The sequence below is a fragment of the Scyliorhinus canicula genome, chromosome 4 (genome assembly GCF_902713615.1).
Source record: "Scyliorhinus canicula chromosome 4, sScyCan1.1, whole genome shotgun sequence".
Taxonomy (NCBI): Eukaryota; Metazoa; Chordata; class Chondrichthyes; order Carcharhiniformes; family Scyliorhinidae; genus Scyliorhinus; species Scyliorhinus canicula.
The window spans coordinates 22,374,503-22,391,119 of record NC_052149.1 but is presented as its reverse complement, the minus strand read 5'-3'; the positions used below and the strand labels follow the sequence as shown (position 1 = coordinate 22,391,119).

The 16,617-nt window shown below is 42.3% G+C and overlaps 2 protein-coding genes and 1 long non-coding RNA gene across 9 annotated transcripts in view; 1 reads left to right on the top strand and 2 right to left on the bottom strand.

Moving 5' to 3' along the window:
* ccdc18 (coiled-coil domain containing 18) overlaps positions 1-3,546 on the bottom strand; it is a 182,276-nt gene extending 178,730 nt beyond the window's left edge. For 2 of the 4 annotated variants that reach the window (XM_038793852.1, XM_038793853.1), the window contains exon 1: positions 3,398-3,546. Coding sequence is in view for 2 of the 4 variants with exons in the window: in XM_038793850.1 (XP_038649778.1) it covers positions 3,241-3,276 (36 nt within the window). In the remaining 2 variants the exon portion in view is untranslated. Of the gene's footprint in view, positions 1-3,240; positions 3,302-3,397 lie in introns of those variants that run through there. The other 2 variants (XM_038793850.1, XM_038793851.1) reach the window with 1 other exon arrangement.
* Positions 3,547-3,770: 224 nt separating this feature from the next.
* The window catches only part of LOC119964412, a 29,284-nt gene continuing 16,437 nt past the window's right edge, over positions 3,771-16,617 (top strand). Inside the window, exon 1 of the long non-coding RNA XR_005460294.1 lies at positions 3,771-4,324. This is a non-coding gene — a long non-coding RNA (uncharacterized LOC119964412). The remainder of the gene's footprint in view (positions 4,325-16,617) is intronic.
* Positions 9,016-16,617, bottom strand: part of mtf2 (metal response element binding transcription factor 2) — a 63,365-nt gene continuing 55,763 nt past the window's right edge. For all 4 annotated transcript variants that reach the window (XM_038793845.1, XM_038793847.1, XM_038793846.1 and 1 more), the window contains 3 exons: positions 15,528-15,619; positions 11,531-11,638; positions 9,016-10,026 (listed from right to left, as the gene is read on the bottom strand). In XM_038793845.1, the coding sequence (XP_038649773.1) occupies positions 9,678-10,026; positions 11,531-11,638; positions 15,528-15,619 (549 nt within the window). In that variant the 3' untranslated portion in view covers positions 9,016-9,677. The remainder of the gene's footprint in view (positions 10,027-11,530; positions 11,639-15,527; positions 15,620-16,617) is intronic.

Sequence of the window (16,617 nt, the reverse complement as noted above, 5' to 3'; positions counted from 1 at the left end):
ATCTCAGACTAAAAGGACGATCCTTTGAAACACAGATGAGGAGGAATTGTTTCAGCCGGAGGGTGGTGAATCTGTGGAACTCTTTGCCGCAGAAGGCTGTGGAGGCCAAATCAATGAGTATCTTTAAGACAGAGATAGATAGGTTCTTGATTAATAAAGGGATCAGGGGTTATGGAGAGAAGGCAGGAGTTTGGGGATGAGAAAAGATCAGCCATGATTGAATAGCAGAGCAGACTCAATGGGCCGAGTGGCCTAATTCTGCTCCGGTTGTCTTCTGGATTATGCCCCCTGTCCTAGATTTCCTGACGAGCAGGAAGTTTTTCCTGATTTACCCAATGTGCTCCATTTAATGCACTGAAAGAATACAACCCCGATGCCTTTAATCTCTCTTCATAATAATTGGAGTCTAGGTACAATTATAGTAAAGTTACATTACATTCCCTCCAAGATTAATATATCCTTCCTAAGGTGTGGTGTCCAGAACTGACTGCTCTTGGCGCTCAAAGGTGTGGGGTGTGCTCAGGGATTTGTATGGCAAAGTATGACCCCTATCCCTTTGTATTGTATTCTATTCCTCTAGCTATAAAAAGGACAGCAAAAAAACCTTTTTGATCATTTAAAATGTCATGAATAGAAAATAACCTGCACTCCCAACTTTCTTAGGTCTCCACCGTTTCTACCTTTCGCCAATTTTTAAAATGTCCTATTCGATCCTTTCCCATGAGTAAGCAAGTAGAGCCTTCGTAAATATCCAAAGAACAATACTTTCTACAATTCCCCCTCAGCACTGTAGCAAATTGTAAAGCCAAATTATGAGCTCCAATCTTTGTAGTGTGGCTTGAAGACAAACTTCCGACATGGTGGCTTTTTTCATAACTGAGCCAATCCAACATCTATACAAACTCAAATATTACATTTTAAAATGGTAAAGTTCCATTGCTACTTCACAAATATTTCCATTTAATCCTACAGTAATGCGGACAACTTAAATCAACAAATAGAACTGGTCTCTTCATAGCCATGACAACTCGCCCAACAACCAAATTAATGTGATTGCATTATCTCTATGACACAATGATGGAACTTTGACACCATAAGACTCCACTATTTTACATTATCCTGAATATTGAAGTTTAGATCAAAACACTTAAACAGGCTCTCAGTTTTTTACAATTCACTTCAGAACAAATTCTATTGTATACCCCAATGAATTCTGCAACAGTCACATGTATCTTCCATAAAAACAACCAATTACTTAAGACAGAGATGTGTTCCCTGGAATATAAAAAAATTAGGGTGTCTAATTCATGATCAAAGGAATTAATAGGAAGAGAGAAGGGTAAAGAGAGTGAAAATATTTCCTCTGGTACAGGGGTCTAATACATGGCAACATAACATTAAAATGAGAGCTGGGCAGTGCAAGGATAATGTCAAAAAATATTTCTTCACGCAAAAAACATTGGAAATACAGGGCTCACTTCACTGTTAAGAGCTGCTGACGTTGGTGATTTTAAAGTTTAAAAGTAAAGATTGATAGATTTTGTTAGGCAAGGTATTAAAGGTGTGGAAATGCCGGCGTTGGACGGGGTGAGCACAGTAAGAAATCTTACAACACCAGGTTAAAGTCCAACAGGTTTATTTCGAATCACTAGCTTTCGGAACACTGCTCCTTCCTCAGGTGAATGAAGAGTTGGGTTCCAGAAACATATATATCGGCAAAGTCAAAGATGCAATACGATACTTTGAATGCAAGTCTTTGCAGGTAATTAAGTCCACAGGTCCAGACGGAGCAACTGGAGAGAGGGATAATCACAGGTTAAAGAGGTGTGAGTTATCTCAAGCCAGGACAGTTGGTAGGACTTTGCACGCCCAAGCGAGATTGGGGGAGGGGGTGGGGGGGGAATGTAATGCGACATGAATCCAAGTTCCCGGAGACTTCTTAAGGTATTAAAGGTGGCAGAACAAAGGCAGGAGGATGTAATTATGATACAGATCAGCATTGATCTAGCAGACTGGCAGAACTGGTTCAAGGGGATGAATGGCCTATTCCTGTAAATATGCTTGATGTGGAGATGCCGGCGTTGGACTGGCGTGAGGACAGTGAGAAGCCTTACAACATCAGGTTAAAGTCCAACAGGTTTGTTTCGAATCACTAGCTTTCGGAGCACATCTCCTTCCTCAGGTGAATGAAGAGGTAGTAAGTATGCTTAGAACAGGTACATTTTAGTATAGCATGTAAAAAATGAAACTGTCCCATTTTTGTAAAAAAAAATATTTATTTGATTTTTCTCAACCCTGTAGAAAACTGCTACAGGCACTTCATAGACATATACCTAACTTTGTCATTTTCCTCAAGCAAGGTCCCCTCCAAATTGATAGAGAAGCAAATCCAAGATGACAATATTTAGAATTTCCCTGTGAAATCCTATCACAAGGTTTATGATGGGTTGATTCTTAAAATCATTTTGACATGGAATAACAAATTCGGCAACTATATTCTAAACAGTATAATTATTTCCCCAAGATGGTTATAAAATGTTCAAAAATCAAAGGGACATAAATCACTATTTTAACTTAAAACACATTTTGTACAAGCATCTGACCAATATTATTAGTTACAGATACTTTTTAAACTGTGACTGGACTGGATAAACAATAACGTTGTATAAAGGAACAAACTGTGATTTCATCTGAGGAACCATGGGTTTTATTTACTTTCTGAGTTTTATTCCTGTAAACCATAGTCTACTCCCAACCATGGCTGTCTACAAGTAACCATGGCTACCTCTATTTACCCATAATCAATCTTTCAAAACGTTGCTTCTTAAATTTAGCAACAAAATCACCGGCAGGACATTTTCCAAGGTGCAGAGTTACATGTTCAGTGTATGAAAACGCAGTATTGAATAAACAGCATAGGGAAATCTGCCATCTATTCCAAAGTTATTACAACCCACCAATAATTCGGAAAAAGATATAGTGAGAGGGGCAGCACAGTGGCACAGCAGTTGACACTGCTGCCTCACGGCGCCGAGGTCCCAGGTTCGATCCCGGCTCTGGGTCACTGTCCGTGTGGAGTTTGCACATTCTCCCCATGTCTGCGTGGGTTTCACCCCCACAACCCAAAGATGTGCAGGCTAGGTGGATTGGCCACGCTAAATTGCCCTTTAATTGGAAGAAATCAATTTGGGTACTTTAATTTAAAAAGATGAAAGTGAGCACCTAACAACTCAGACTTACGCAAGTATTGGAGCTTGAAAGCAGTTCCGAATTCATAAAGTAACTGTCAGTGCCTCAGAACCTGCATTTACCAAAACAAAACCAACCAGGTTCGCTTGGGGTGATCGAGAGTCGGGCGATAAACCAACACACAATGAGGATAAATCGGTGCATTTACCTGCTGCACTGCCTAACCGCCACCGCAATTCACCATGAGGGAAATACAGTCGGCGCTGGCCAGCCTTAAGGCCGCACGTGCCAGGCCTGTGCCACAGCGCTAGAGGCACCCAGGCACAGCGCCGCCATCTTGCCAGTCTCCGCTGCTGCCACCGCCGCTCGCCTGAGGGCTGCTCATTGGACACTCTCTCTCCCTCCTGATTGGACCGTGCAAGAGGGGGGCGGGGGGAAGGCGGCCGGCTCCTTTCCGATTGGTGCGGGTCTGACTCTTCTCCCTGCCCACAATCGCGCGCGCTTTTGCTGAATTCCAGCGGCCGCGCGGGTGACCGTTAAAGAGGCGCGGGGGGGGGGGGGGGGGGGGGGGGTGGTGGTGAGCCGCAAAGCGGACGCAATGGAGGTGGCTGGCACGGTATCTTGGCAGCAGGCAGTGCCCAGAGCGCCCTCACTACACCTTTCAGCGAGAAGTACATAGGCTCAGCTTCCACAGTGTCGTGGACAGAGTCCACTCAGCCCTTCCTGTCCACGGAAGAGCAATCACAGAATCCTTACTCAGCAGGAGGACATTTAGCCCATCATGTCTGCACCGGTCCTCCCATTGAACAACTGACCTGGAACCACTTCCCCACTCTCTCCCAGAAAGCCTGCCCATTTCAGATAATACTCTAATTCCCCTTTGAATGCTTCAGTTGAACCACATTCTCAACAGACCCGATTAAGGAATCGATTGCGAGGCTGGAACTCAGACTGGATGCTCAAGACTGGGCGATCCAGTAAGTGGAGAAGGCATTGACTGAACAGGAGAAACACCAAGCTGCAGTGGAGTTGGAGGTGGGGACGTTCACCCGGCCTTTGGAGGTGGACGGGGCACACAGAGCGCTAGCGAGGAAGCCACGTGTAGGTGACCCCCCCCCTCCCCCGAGCAATGATGGTGAGATTCCACAGGTACCTGGACAAGGAGCGTATCCTACGGTGGGCCAGGCAGACACGGAGCTGTAAATGGGAGAACATGGAACGTAAGAGGGCTAAATGTGCCGGTTAAGAGGGCACACGTGTTCGCACATTTTTTAAAATATAAATTTAGAGTACCCAATTCATTTTTTCCAATTAAGGGGCAATGTAGCATGGCCAATTCACCTACACTGCACATCTTTGGGCTGTGGGGACAAAACCCACGCAAACACGGGGAGAATGTGCAAACTCCACACGGGCCGTGACCCAGAGCCGGGATCGAACCTGGGACTTCGGTGCCATGAGGCAGCAGGGCTAACCCACTGCGCCACCATTAGCCCTTTATCTGTAGTCAAGTAAGTGATTTGAATTAATCATGACCATATATTTTATGACTTCTTAATTACAGCTTTAGCAGACACAGTTTGGATTCCTTAACCTAGGTTCTTTAATAATATTACTGCAACAAATATATACCTTAACCCAGACCTTTAAAAACCTTACTGCAACAGATATAAAATACTATATACCAATTTCCTACATTCATCACACATTATAAACCAGCAATGTTAATAGGTGAGTATTTTTATTCTTGCATTGGTGACTGCTGGGATTGATGGAACAGTGAATGAGTGCAGTCCATGGTAGCACAGTGGTTAGCTCTGTTGCATTACACCAGGATCCCAGGTTCGATTCCTACTTGGGTCACTGTCTGTGCAGACTCTGCACGTTCTCCCTGTCTCTGCGTGGGTTTCCTCCGGGCGCTCCGGTTTCCTCCCACAAATTCTGAAAGACGTGCTTGTTAGGTGAATCGGACATTTTGAATTCTCCCTCAGTGTACCCGAACAGGTACCATCGTGTGGCGACTAGGCGAGTTTCACAATAACTTCATTATAGTGTTGATATAAGCCTACTTGTGACAATAATAAAGATTATTATTATGGCAGTAATTAACATAGAGGGATCTGGGTATGCAGGTCCACAGTTCCCTAAAAGTGACAACTTCATCAGCCGAGGCATTGAGTACAGGAGTTGGGAAATCATGTTGCAGCTGTATAAAACCTTGGTTAGGGTTCGAGGGTATTGGCCGAGGAGAGTTGAATAAACTAGGATTGTTTTCACTGGAAAGACGGTGGCTGAGGTAAGACCTGATGGAGGTCCACAAACGTATGAGGCATAGACAGGATGGATAGTCAGAGGCTTTTTCCAAGCGTGCAAGTGTCACTTACAAGGGGACACAAGTTCAAGGCGAGAGGGGGAAGGTTTAAGCGAGATGTGCGGGGTAAGTTTTTCAGAGTGGTGGGTGCCTGGAACGCGCTGCCAGAGGATGTGGTGGAAGCAGGCACATTAACAACATTTAAGAGGTATCTGGATGGTTGGAACGCGCTGCCAGAGGATGCGGTGGAAGCAGGCACATTAACAACATTTAAGACGTATCTGGATGGGTACATGAACAGGGAGGAAATAAAAGAGATACGGACGGACTAAGGGCAGGTTTTGTTTTTCGTTAGGGCGTCATGATCAGCACAGGTTTGAAGGCCCTGTTCCTGAGTTGTACTTTTTTGTTCTTTGTTAAAATGATTGTTTGCGTTTCCTCTACACCGTACTTTTTTGCAAATTTGTATCAAGTTCTTCATTATAAATTCTGATGTTGACATTTATGATGGAAACAGCCCATATGTATAATATTCAATGTAAACCTGTTGTGCTGTAATTACAGCTGGCCAGTGGCACCGTAGCATCTCGGTTTTGTCACCCAGCACCTCAGCCCGTACTATAAAAATCAACAAATTTCACTTTGCCTTCCAAGTTGACATAAAACTTCAGTAGAGGTGAATGGCATATAAAAATGGAACGTGTGGTTTTACATTTAGGAGCTGAAAGACATTGGCATGTTTTGGTCCAATCCTCCAAACCTGCCTCATCTGAGTTTTCATTCCCCTTACACAATGCAACAAGAAATTGGCTAGTATTAATTGAAATCTTGCACTTTGTGCTTCCAGTGTAACTTTAACACAATTGTTGGTCATGTTTTTATGTCAACACTTTATTGTTGAAACTATCTTTGTCAGCACTTAGACTGGAAATCCTCTCGGCAAACATGTTAAATAATGTAGTTACATGCTCTGGCCATTAGGCAGCATTAAAAGGGGGTTGACTAAAGGGGGTTGACTAGTCTTACATACTTTTTTCTGTTATATTCACTGTTACTGATGAAGAGCTGTCTTCTCAACTTTGTCCCTCGCTTGAGGCGTGGTGATCCTTGTAATGATATGTATATCGGCAAGCTAGTGAAGGGTTAATTATTACATCTCTGTAATTCAAACAGTAGAGGGCAACACCATTTCTCTATATAAATCAGACCTCAGGGAATGCTGGGTAGGGTTAGTGAAGGAGAAAACCTGAGAACAGCACGAGGAGAGTATTAGATTAGAGAGTTAACACTAGGATATTATTAGTGACTATTAGATTATTGATTACTGCTAGACAGATTCAATATTACTTTATTATTAACTATAGCTCAGTAGCATGTGTGAACTTCATTTAATTAATCATTATACAATAGTTTTATTTCAATCTCATGATTGGTGGATTCTTAGTCATCAACTCGACTGACCATTCTGGAACAAAAGACAAAGAACACGACATATTACCACCAAGGGTCATATAACAATCCTCAGGTTAAATCATCACCAGTCAGCTCTCCCCTCAAAGAGAAAAGCAGCCGATGGTCATCTGGGACTATGGTGACTTTATCCTTACCTTTTATATACTTTTGTCTGTCATATTCCCTGTTCTAATTTTGCGATTTGTTCAAGCCCGAGTAATGCCTACTTGCACATTTTCCCAGTTAGCAGCAGTCTCATCAGTTGCTCCAGTGTAACTTACAAAAATAACATTTACCCTCCCTGGCCAATTACTTCCGTCAGCCTGCTCCAAATCCAACTGAGGGAGGAGACCTCAACATGCTAGCAAACATCATTTACCCACCAATAACCACCCAGTTTGTTACGATTTTACCAAATCTAGGGCAGCACGGTGGCAAGCACTGGTGTCTTCTGACGTAGATGACCCGGGTTCGATCCCAGCTCCGGGTCACTGTGGAGTTTGCACATGCTACTTGCGTCTGGGTGAGTCTCACCCTCACAACTCAAAGATGTGCAGGTGGATTGGCCATGCTAAATTGCCCTTTAATTGAAAAAAAAATTGGGTACTCCAAATTATTTTTAAAAGAACAATTTTACCAAATCTTAATATCCTGGGAGGTTACCATTGATGGAAATTCAACCAGATCAGCCACAAACTCCATAATTATTAACGTAACTCAAAGGCTGAGCATTTTGTGCCTGTGATTCACCTGATAAAAGTCAGGAATGTGATAGAATCTGTTTGTTTGTCTGCTTAGGTGCATGAAATTCAACACCATTCAAGGTGTGCAGTCCACAAAGGCAGGTTTTTTTTTTTCTTTATCCTTACCTTTTATATACTTTTGTCTGTCATATAAGAAATTTAGATTACCCCAATTATTTTTTCCAATTAAGGGGCAATTTAGTGTGGCCAATCCACCTACTCTGCACATTTTTGGGTTGTGGGGACGAAACCCATTCAGACATGGGGAGAATGTGCAAACTCCACACGGACAATGACCCAGAGCCGGGATCGAACCTGGGACCTCAGCGTCGTGAGGCAGCTGTGCTAACCACTAGGCCACCCTGCTGCCCGATGGCAGGTTTTGAAATGTAATACTGTGGCATTGCACAAAAGGGAGTGAAATCTCAATGTAGTTTGCAGATAAGTTGGGTTGGTTTCACTAGCCTTCACATGCAAAATCGCAAAGTTTCATAGTTCGCAAAGTTTCATATTTGCAATATGTGCTATCTCCTGCAGCAACTTACAAGGGCTTCTTTGGAGGCACCTCCCAAATCCCAGATCAACCATTAGCTGGAAAAGCAAGGGTAGGTGTAAAAACAGAAAACACTAGAAAGACTCAGCATGTCTGTGGAGAGAGAAAGAGTTTTTTGAGTCTGGATGACTCAAAACAGACTTGAAACGTTCAGCATTTATTGCTCACCCCTAATTGCCCTTGAGCAGAGTAGCTTAATGGGCCATTTCAGAGGGCAGTTAAGAGTCAGTCAATCACATTGCTGTGGATCTGGAGTCACGGACCAGGTAAGGATAGCAGATTCCATTTCCTAAAGGACATAAATGAACCAGGTAGATTCTTATAACAATAAACAATGGTTTCCTGGTCATCATTAGACTTTCAATTCCAGATTTGTAAAAATTGAAGTCACATTTCACTATCTGCCATGGTGGGATTTGAACCAGTCTCTGGATTACCAGTCCATGGAAGGAACTACTATGCCACCACATCCCCTAATGATGGACATTCGTAGTGAAGGAGGCAACTGTGATCCAAAATTTAGTGTACCAGTGCCCATGGGATCTTAGTCCAACAAGAATTGGAATCTTTTTAGATGACACCGGAAATAAATGAAAGCAATTCAGTAGAATATAAAACGGCAGAACAGAAAAGGGGGGGGGGGGGGGGGGGGGGGGGCAGGAGAAGAGAGAAATGATGCAGATTGTGGATTGAGAAGATGGTTACTACAGCAAGTAAATTTAATGTGAATATTTGAACTATATACTTCCCAATTACGACTTTAAAAGTTTTGTGAATTTAATTCTTTATTCTTTGGCTATACCAGCCCATTACAAATTAAAAAAACACATGGCAATAACTAACAGGTTTGCTTACAATAGCATTACAAAAAAGTTGCCAGTCTGAAAAACAATCCTGGGTAACATTTTTTAAAATTCCAGAGGTATCAATGTGATCATTAAGGTACAGCAAATTGCCAGGTACAGTACGGCTTCATCAAAAGGCAATATTACTCTGTTCACCCTGTGAATTCAACACAAAAATCTGAGAACATCTACCAACACTACAGACAATATAAAAAAAATACATAACTTCAAATTCATTTTGGTACAGACTGACCTACAGATCAATCAATCCCCGCATGTATTGTTTAAGTACACAGTTGTAAGTAATAGCACCAAAATTCTTAGATCAAGCCTGAGTGGAAAAAGTCACTGTAAAATATTGCAAATGGTTCCTGAAAATATTAAAGATTATGGCTAATTAACATTTACACTTAGAATTACCCACTCCCAGGGCTTAAAGTTCTCAGTTGCATAGGAATAAAATTTACTAGAAATACATAGAAGCAGAGACACATCAAGACCTTAATGTCTGTCTGAAGATCAGCTTCAAAGGTTCAAGAGTTCACAAGATACGGAGCTTCTCAAAGAAACTTGATTACAAGTAATCAGGATGCAGTTATTCCTTCCCACTCCACCAGGTACTGCACTTTGCCATCCAGAGTCACTCGACGAGCCAGGATTCGATACTTTTCACCACAGGCAAGTCTACCAGCAGCACCAAAATAGTTGGTGATTGATGATTTTAAATGATTCAGGTGCATGTCCTGATCACTGATGATTTCTGTATCAAGTCCTTCATACTGGCAATCATCTTTTTCATCATTATCATTTCCACTTTCTGATGTCTGAGCCTGAAAGGTTCTAGGTGAAGCACGACCTCGCCTTTTTTTCAAACGTTGCAACGTTAATGGCCAAGATCTACCAGTGCGAGTTCTCCTTCTTGGACCAGAAAGACTAAATCAAAATAATAGATATACAAGCTGTAATCTTCAAAAGAATACTTGGCCTAATAAGTAACACAAGAAGTCTAATTTTTAACTCAACTTTTTCTAGAACAGTACAGCACAGAACAGGCTCTTCGGCCCTCGATGTTGTGCCGAGCAATGATCACCCTACTCAAATCCACGTATCCACCCTATACCCGTAACCCAACAACTCCCCCATAATAATTTTACGTGTCATGAAGTTTTATTCATGCAGAGGTACTGCCATAAAAGTCAAAATGCTCAGACAACAGAATTAATTTGTAATAGTATCTATTTTCTAACTTTCAAACCAGCAAGTTATATTTTCAACAGAAAAACTATTCTAATGAATGAATGCTTATAAATTCAAAACACTATCTGCATAAAGGGCATTGCCACAGTTAAAATTAAGAGCATTTTAAAAACTGCACCAATATTTTTACATACAAAACACTAACAGGTTCTTAAAATGTAGAAAAACGTCACTTCAGTAATTTAGGCTATGACACACTGTTTTGAACTATTTCGATGCAGTTGATGTTCGCTGAGCTGATCAAAATCAGTTCTGAAATTTAAGAAAATACAGTGAACATAGAATTTGCAGTGCAGGAGGCCATTTGGCCCATCGAGTCTGCACCGACCCTTGGAAAGACCACCCCACTTAAGCCCACACTTCCACCCTATCCCTACTGGGTTAACCCAGTAACCCCTCCTAACCTTTTTGGACACTAGGGGCAATTCAGCACAGTAGCATAGTGGTTAGCACTGTGGCTTCACAGTGCCAGGGTCTCCGGTTCGATTCCCTGCTGGGTCACTGTCTGTGCGGAGTCTGCACGTTCGCCCCGTGTCTGCGTGGGTTTTCCTCTGGGTGTGCCAGTTTCCTCCCAGGTCAGTGCAGGTTAGGTGGATTGGCCATGCTAAATTGCCCTTAGTGCCCAAAAAGGTTAGGAGGGGTTATCAGGTATGGGGGAATGGGTGGAAGTGAGGGCTTAAGTGGGTCAGTGCAGACTCGATGGGCTGAATGACCTCCTTCTGCACTGTATATTATATGTTCAATCATCGCCAATCCACCTAACCTGCACATCTTTGGACTGTGGGAGGAAACCGGAGCCCCCGGTGGAAACCCACGCAGACACGGCAGGTAAAGAATGCACATTTTTCTAATATAAAACCAGTAAGTGCAGCAAAAACTCAGCAGGTCTGCAAGCATCTGTGGAGAGAGAAACAATTCATATTGGACTCTAAACATTAACTCTCTTACAAATTCTGCCAGACTAACGTCGAGTCCAATGACTCTTCTGTGGAATTTCCTCAATGGCTGCATTTCTTAAGATATATTCAAGCTATCGGAGGTATTGGAGAGCATACCGTTTCATAGGTTGATTAAACCCTAATTTCACTCATTTTTACCAATATTAATTATTCTTTTGATTGGACTGAAAAACGAAAAAGCTTTGACTGTAAGCCGTTGAAAGAAAATAATGGGCGATTACCTTGACTGTCTAGACAGACTAGTTGAGGTAGTTTCGGTTGTGCTGGCTGCACCAGTGGATTCTACATCAGAGGTATTAGAAGATTGTGCAGTTTTCTCAACAAGCCTCCTAGAATGCAAGAAAAACAATACTTTAAACAACAATGCTGTATTAAGTTTCAGAGTGATGTGATTAAATCCAGACCTAGGGGGTTAAATTTAAACAAAGGTAATTTTAGAAGTGTATGAGAGGGATAAATCAACTGTAGATTTGGAAATGAGGTTAAAAGATAGAAAGGTAGCTAAGCAATGGCACACAAAATGAATAATTCATAATTCTCAACAAATAGACACCTTGGTTAAAAAAAACTCCACTGGAAAAGTGGTTCAAGCGTGGCTAACAAGATAAATCAAGGACTGAAAGGAGAAACTTAAATGTTGCCAAGTCAAATAGCAAGTCTGAGAATTGGGAAGGGTTTAATAATCTGGGGATGGTGACTGATGCGAGCACTGGAACGGTTGCATCTTTGTGAGCTCCAGCTCTGCTCATCTTTTAATCCTTCATTTCATCCTGGTGCACATTTCATATTTTTTCTTGGGCTATATAGCTTGCGCTATGTCCCTGGAGGCAAAATGCTAAAATTGTCATTTGTTTGTGGTGGTCTGAGATGGGACCCAGTTTGTAGTGGCGCAGGTGGTGCTGAGCGGACGCGCTGTGGCTGAGCGGACGCGCTGTGGCTGTGCAATCTGCATCGAATGACAGCAAAGAGAACATCTTAGGCGACAGAGAATTTTGGCTCTGCAATGCAGGTCATTAGAGATCACTTCGAAGGACCGAGGGGTACTTTTAGAAGAAAGGTGGAGGCACATGAGGGCGCCCTTGGACTTGAAAGAGCACTGCCTTCAAAATCTTGCTGCATGGTGTGTCATTTATCCTGACAGGTTCGGGAAATGAGCGCCGAGCAGGTCCCCCTCCCCCCCTCCCGTACCCTGTCCCTGGCAAGAAGTGGGAGATGAGTTTCCGATTGAGTTCGAGAATTGACTGTCATGTTTTGGTAATCTTGATTTGGAGGCTCAGCACATCAAATTCAATGGAGCACAACATATCATGTCAGGCCAGTGGTTGGTAGGGCTCACCGATCACTGGTCCTATATCATCCTATTTTCGATGCTCGTTGTGGGGGGTTGCAGTTGCTGAGGGGCCGAGTCTGTGAACCACATGGGCGTCGGAGAGAAGGCATGGCAGAAGTGATGGGGGGGGGTGAAGAGAGAGAAAGAGACCCCCCCCCCCCCCCAAGAGAGTTCTGGTATTGATTTTAAACACAAATGTAAATAGGATAATGCAAACACAGGAACACGAGTCACAGGGAAAGTGTTTCTGCCAATGGGCTCTGTCTCGTTTGTTATGTATAAATCTTGTTGCTGAATGTTAAAAAAATCCCAATAATATATATTTTTTTAAAATATGGGAAGTGTGATTAGTGCAGTTTCACCCCTTCTGGTTAGTGTCTTATAATCCTTCTTATGGTTGGGGTGTGTTTCTTGGTCACCCCGGTCGCATTTATGACGAGGACGAGTGGAGCCAGGATGAGGTGAATATGGTTGACAAGGTTAGTTCAGTCCTCACTGAGTTTGAGGATAGCTTCACACATTCCTCCCCCACCCCCCACACACAAACACACAGTTAGAGCTAATCCATTTTGTGTTTTTCTTTTGCATTTATATTTTTGTTTATGTTCTCCAAATTAACAACCAGTGTCTTTATCCTTCTTTGGCCTGGTCAGAGTTTGTATACTGGGAGGACTGGGTCCTTCTGTCTCCTTCTTGAGGTTGAGTTTTCCTTTCTTTTGCTTGGGTCTCTCGGTGTTCCTCTTCGGAGTTATTATGGTGGTTAGGTTGTTGAGGAGGGAGGTTGCTCTGGGTATAATTTCTGCAAGTGTTCGGCTTGAGTTAGGCTGGGTGACCCCACCTCGAGTTTCTGCACCACCCTTTCTTCTCTTCATCCAGATGAGCGTTATATTGGTTCTTATCCTGATCTGGTAATCCCTCGTCTCTGGTGGGGCTAGAAGAGTACCGAGTTCTGTCTGACGATTGTATTGAGCCAGTTGCGATGTTGTTCTCCGGTTTCATTCTGTGCTCATGTAGGTTAATCTGTTTTTGTTTTTTCTCTCCTTGCTTATGGCAATGTATTATTGTGTAACTTTGCTGCGTTTTTAAATGTAAAATCTCAATATATATACTTTTTAGAAAAACGGTGAAGGATGATCAATGAAATAGAATGAGGGTAAACTCTGAAGAAATATTAAAAGATTGTAAGAGTTTGATAACAAGCATAAAAAGAGGATGAGATTATTGAAAAGTAAACTAGGGTTTTGGGTTGAAACGGGAATAATTATAATGGAGAAAAAAATAAAAAGAAATTGTAACCAAGAGTTTAAAGAGGAATGTGAAGCAATTATTAACAAAAAAAACTACTGGAGAAAATAATGGGACTAAAAGTTGAAAATGAAAAAATTAAAATTGCTTATTGTCACAAGTAGGCTGCTTTCAAAGCCAGCGATTTAGCTTTGTGCTAAACCAGCCCCTCTATACTGCAGAAATAGTGCATATGTTGTTTTGATCTACCAGAATTCATTTGGTTCTAAAGAAGTCCCTGTTGATGGGAAAATGAAAAATGAAAATTGCTTATTGTCACGAGTAGACTTCAATGAAGTTACTGTGAAAAGCCCCTAGTAGCCACATTCCGGCGCCTGTTCGGGGAGGCTGTTACGGGAATCGAACCGTGCTGCTGGCCTGCTTTCAAAGCCAGCGATTTAGCCCAGTGTGCTAAACAAATAACCTGCTGGTCAAGAAAGGAGAGGGGAAACAGAGAACAATAGACCAGTCAACCTGACATAGGTGGGAGGGGAGGAAAATGCGAGAATCCATTATTCATGATAATAATATTAATTATCATGAACCCAGCGCGGGTTCAATTCCCATACCGGCCTCCCTGAACAGGTGCCGGAATGTGGCGACTAGGAGCTTTTCACAGTAACTTCACTGAAGCCTACTTGTGGCAATAAGCGATTATTATTATATTCAATTTTGCCTACAATATAAAGTGAGGTGGAAAAATAAGCTGCGAGAAAAGGGGCTGCAAAAAGCTGCAGTTAAGTGATTGGGCAAAAATGTGGCAGATGGATTAAAATGTGGGGAAATGAGAAATTCACTGTCAGTAGGATGAATAGAAAAGCAAAATTGTTTTTAAAAACACAAGGTGAACAAATATTGAGATTGAGAGATTCCGATGTCCTTGAACAGGAATCACAAATATTTAACATGCAGGTACAGCAAGGAATTAGGAAGACAATGTTTTTTTCAGCCTTTATTGCAAGATAGTAGCAGTATTAAATTTTCTGGAGTTATGTGAGGTGCTGATGAAATCACATCTGGAGTACTGTGTAAAGTTTTTGTCTCCTTAGCCAAGGAAACATATAATTGACTTAGAGGATGTGCAATAACGGTTCACTTGATTGATTCCCAGAATAAAAACAGTGCCCAAAAGTAACATGAGCCAATATTCTCTGGAATTTAGAAGCAGGTTTGATAGATTGTTTCTCCTGGCTGGAGGGTCGAACGCGAGATGGGGGGTCATAACCTCAAGATAAATACCGAGCAATTAGGTCAGAGACTAGGTGGAATTCCATCACAGTGGATTCTGAAACTTTGGAATTCTCAGTCACAAAGTATATTCAAGATTGAGGTCAATCTACACCCAAGGCAGTAAAGGGAAAAGAGATGGGGCAAGAAAGTGGAACTGACGCAGAAGTTTAGCCATGATCTTATTGAATGACAAAACAAGCTTGAGAGATGATATGGCTACTCTTGTTCCAAATTTTTATCTTCTCACTGAAAAATTCAATTACTTTGCATAAATTTAACAGTCTTCAGTAATTATCAGGTCCTTTGAAGACATAATAGCAAAAGCATGCAAAAATGACTAAGAATTAAGAGCATCTTTTACACTCATCAACTACCTTTTGGGACCAGGAAGATCCAAGGCAAGTGTATCCAGCATTGCAGATTGGTCCTGAATATCACAGTGGCTTTGGTTGCTTTTCTCATTTTCCTGGAAGTAATTAAATGGTAAATAAAGTTTCAGAACAAACTTCAAAAACATTTGCACTTCCAAATTCAACTATGAATAAAATATTCCTAGTCTCTGCTTTCCTCCTCAGATGCACAGCCAAAAGATTAACTAATCTACACAAATCCCATCATTCAACAGCACAATAAATTACACATGTCAGGATAGATAAGATAAGGGCAGCACGGTGGCCTAGTGGTTAGCACAGCTGTCTCACGGCGCTGAGAACCCAGGTTCGATCCCGGTTCTGGGTCACTGTCCGTGTGGAGTTTGCACATTCGCCCTGTGTCTGCGTGGGTTTCGCCCCCACAACCCAAAACTGTGCAGAGTAGGTGGATTGGCCAGACTAAAATTGCCCCTTAATTGGAAAAAATAATTGGGTAATCTAAATTTATTTTAAAAAAGGATAGATAGGATGAATGCGTGGCTCGAGAGATGGTGTAAGAGGGAGGGATTCAAATTCCTGGGGCATTGGAACCAGTTCTGGAGGAGGTGGGACCAGTACAAACCGGATGATCTGCACCTGGACAGGACTGGAACCAATGTCCTTGGGGGCGGGGGGGGGGGGGTGTATGGTAGAGCTGTTGGGGAGGGTTTAAACTAATATGGCAGGGGGATGGGAACTGATGCAGGAAGTCGGAAGGTAGTAAAGCAGGGACAGAAACAAAAGGCAGTAATGGGGAAAAGCGTATGGGAGAGAAGCCATAGTCAAAAATCAAAAAGGGCGACAGTACAAGGTACAGTGACTGAGGGGAGCTCAGTGAATAGGCCCAGTAATATTAAAAGGAATGAAACGGGAAGTAAAAACATAAATGGTAAGCAACGCGGCAGGTTGTTACATGAAGATATGGGTTCAACGACAAGGAGAATTGGGTGAAAAGTTGAGAGGAAATATAACTTAGGAGAGGTTACTGATCGAGTTGTTAAGATTCAAAACAGAGGTATAAAAGCCAACATAAGTGTACTTTACCCGAATGCTC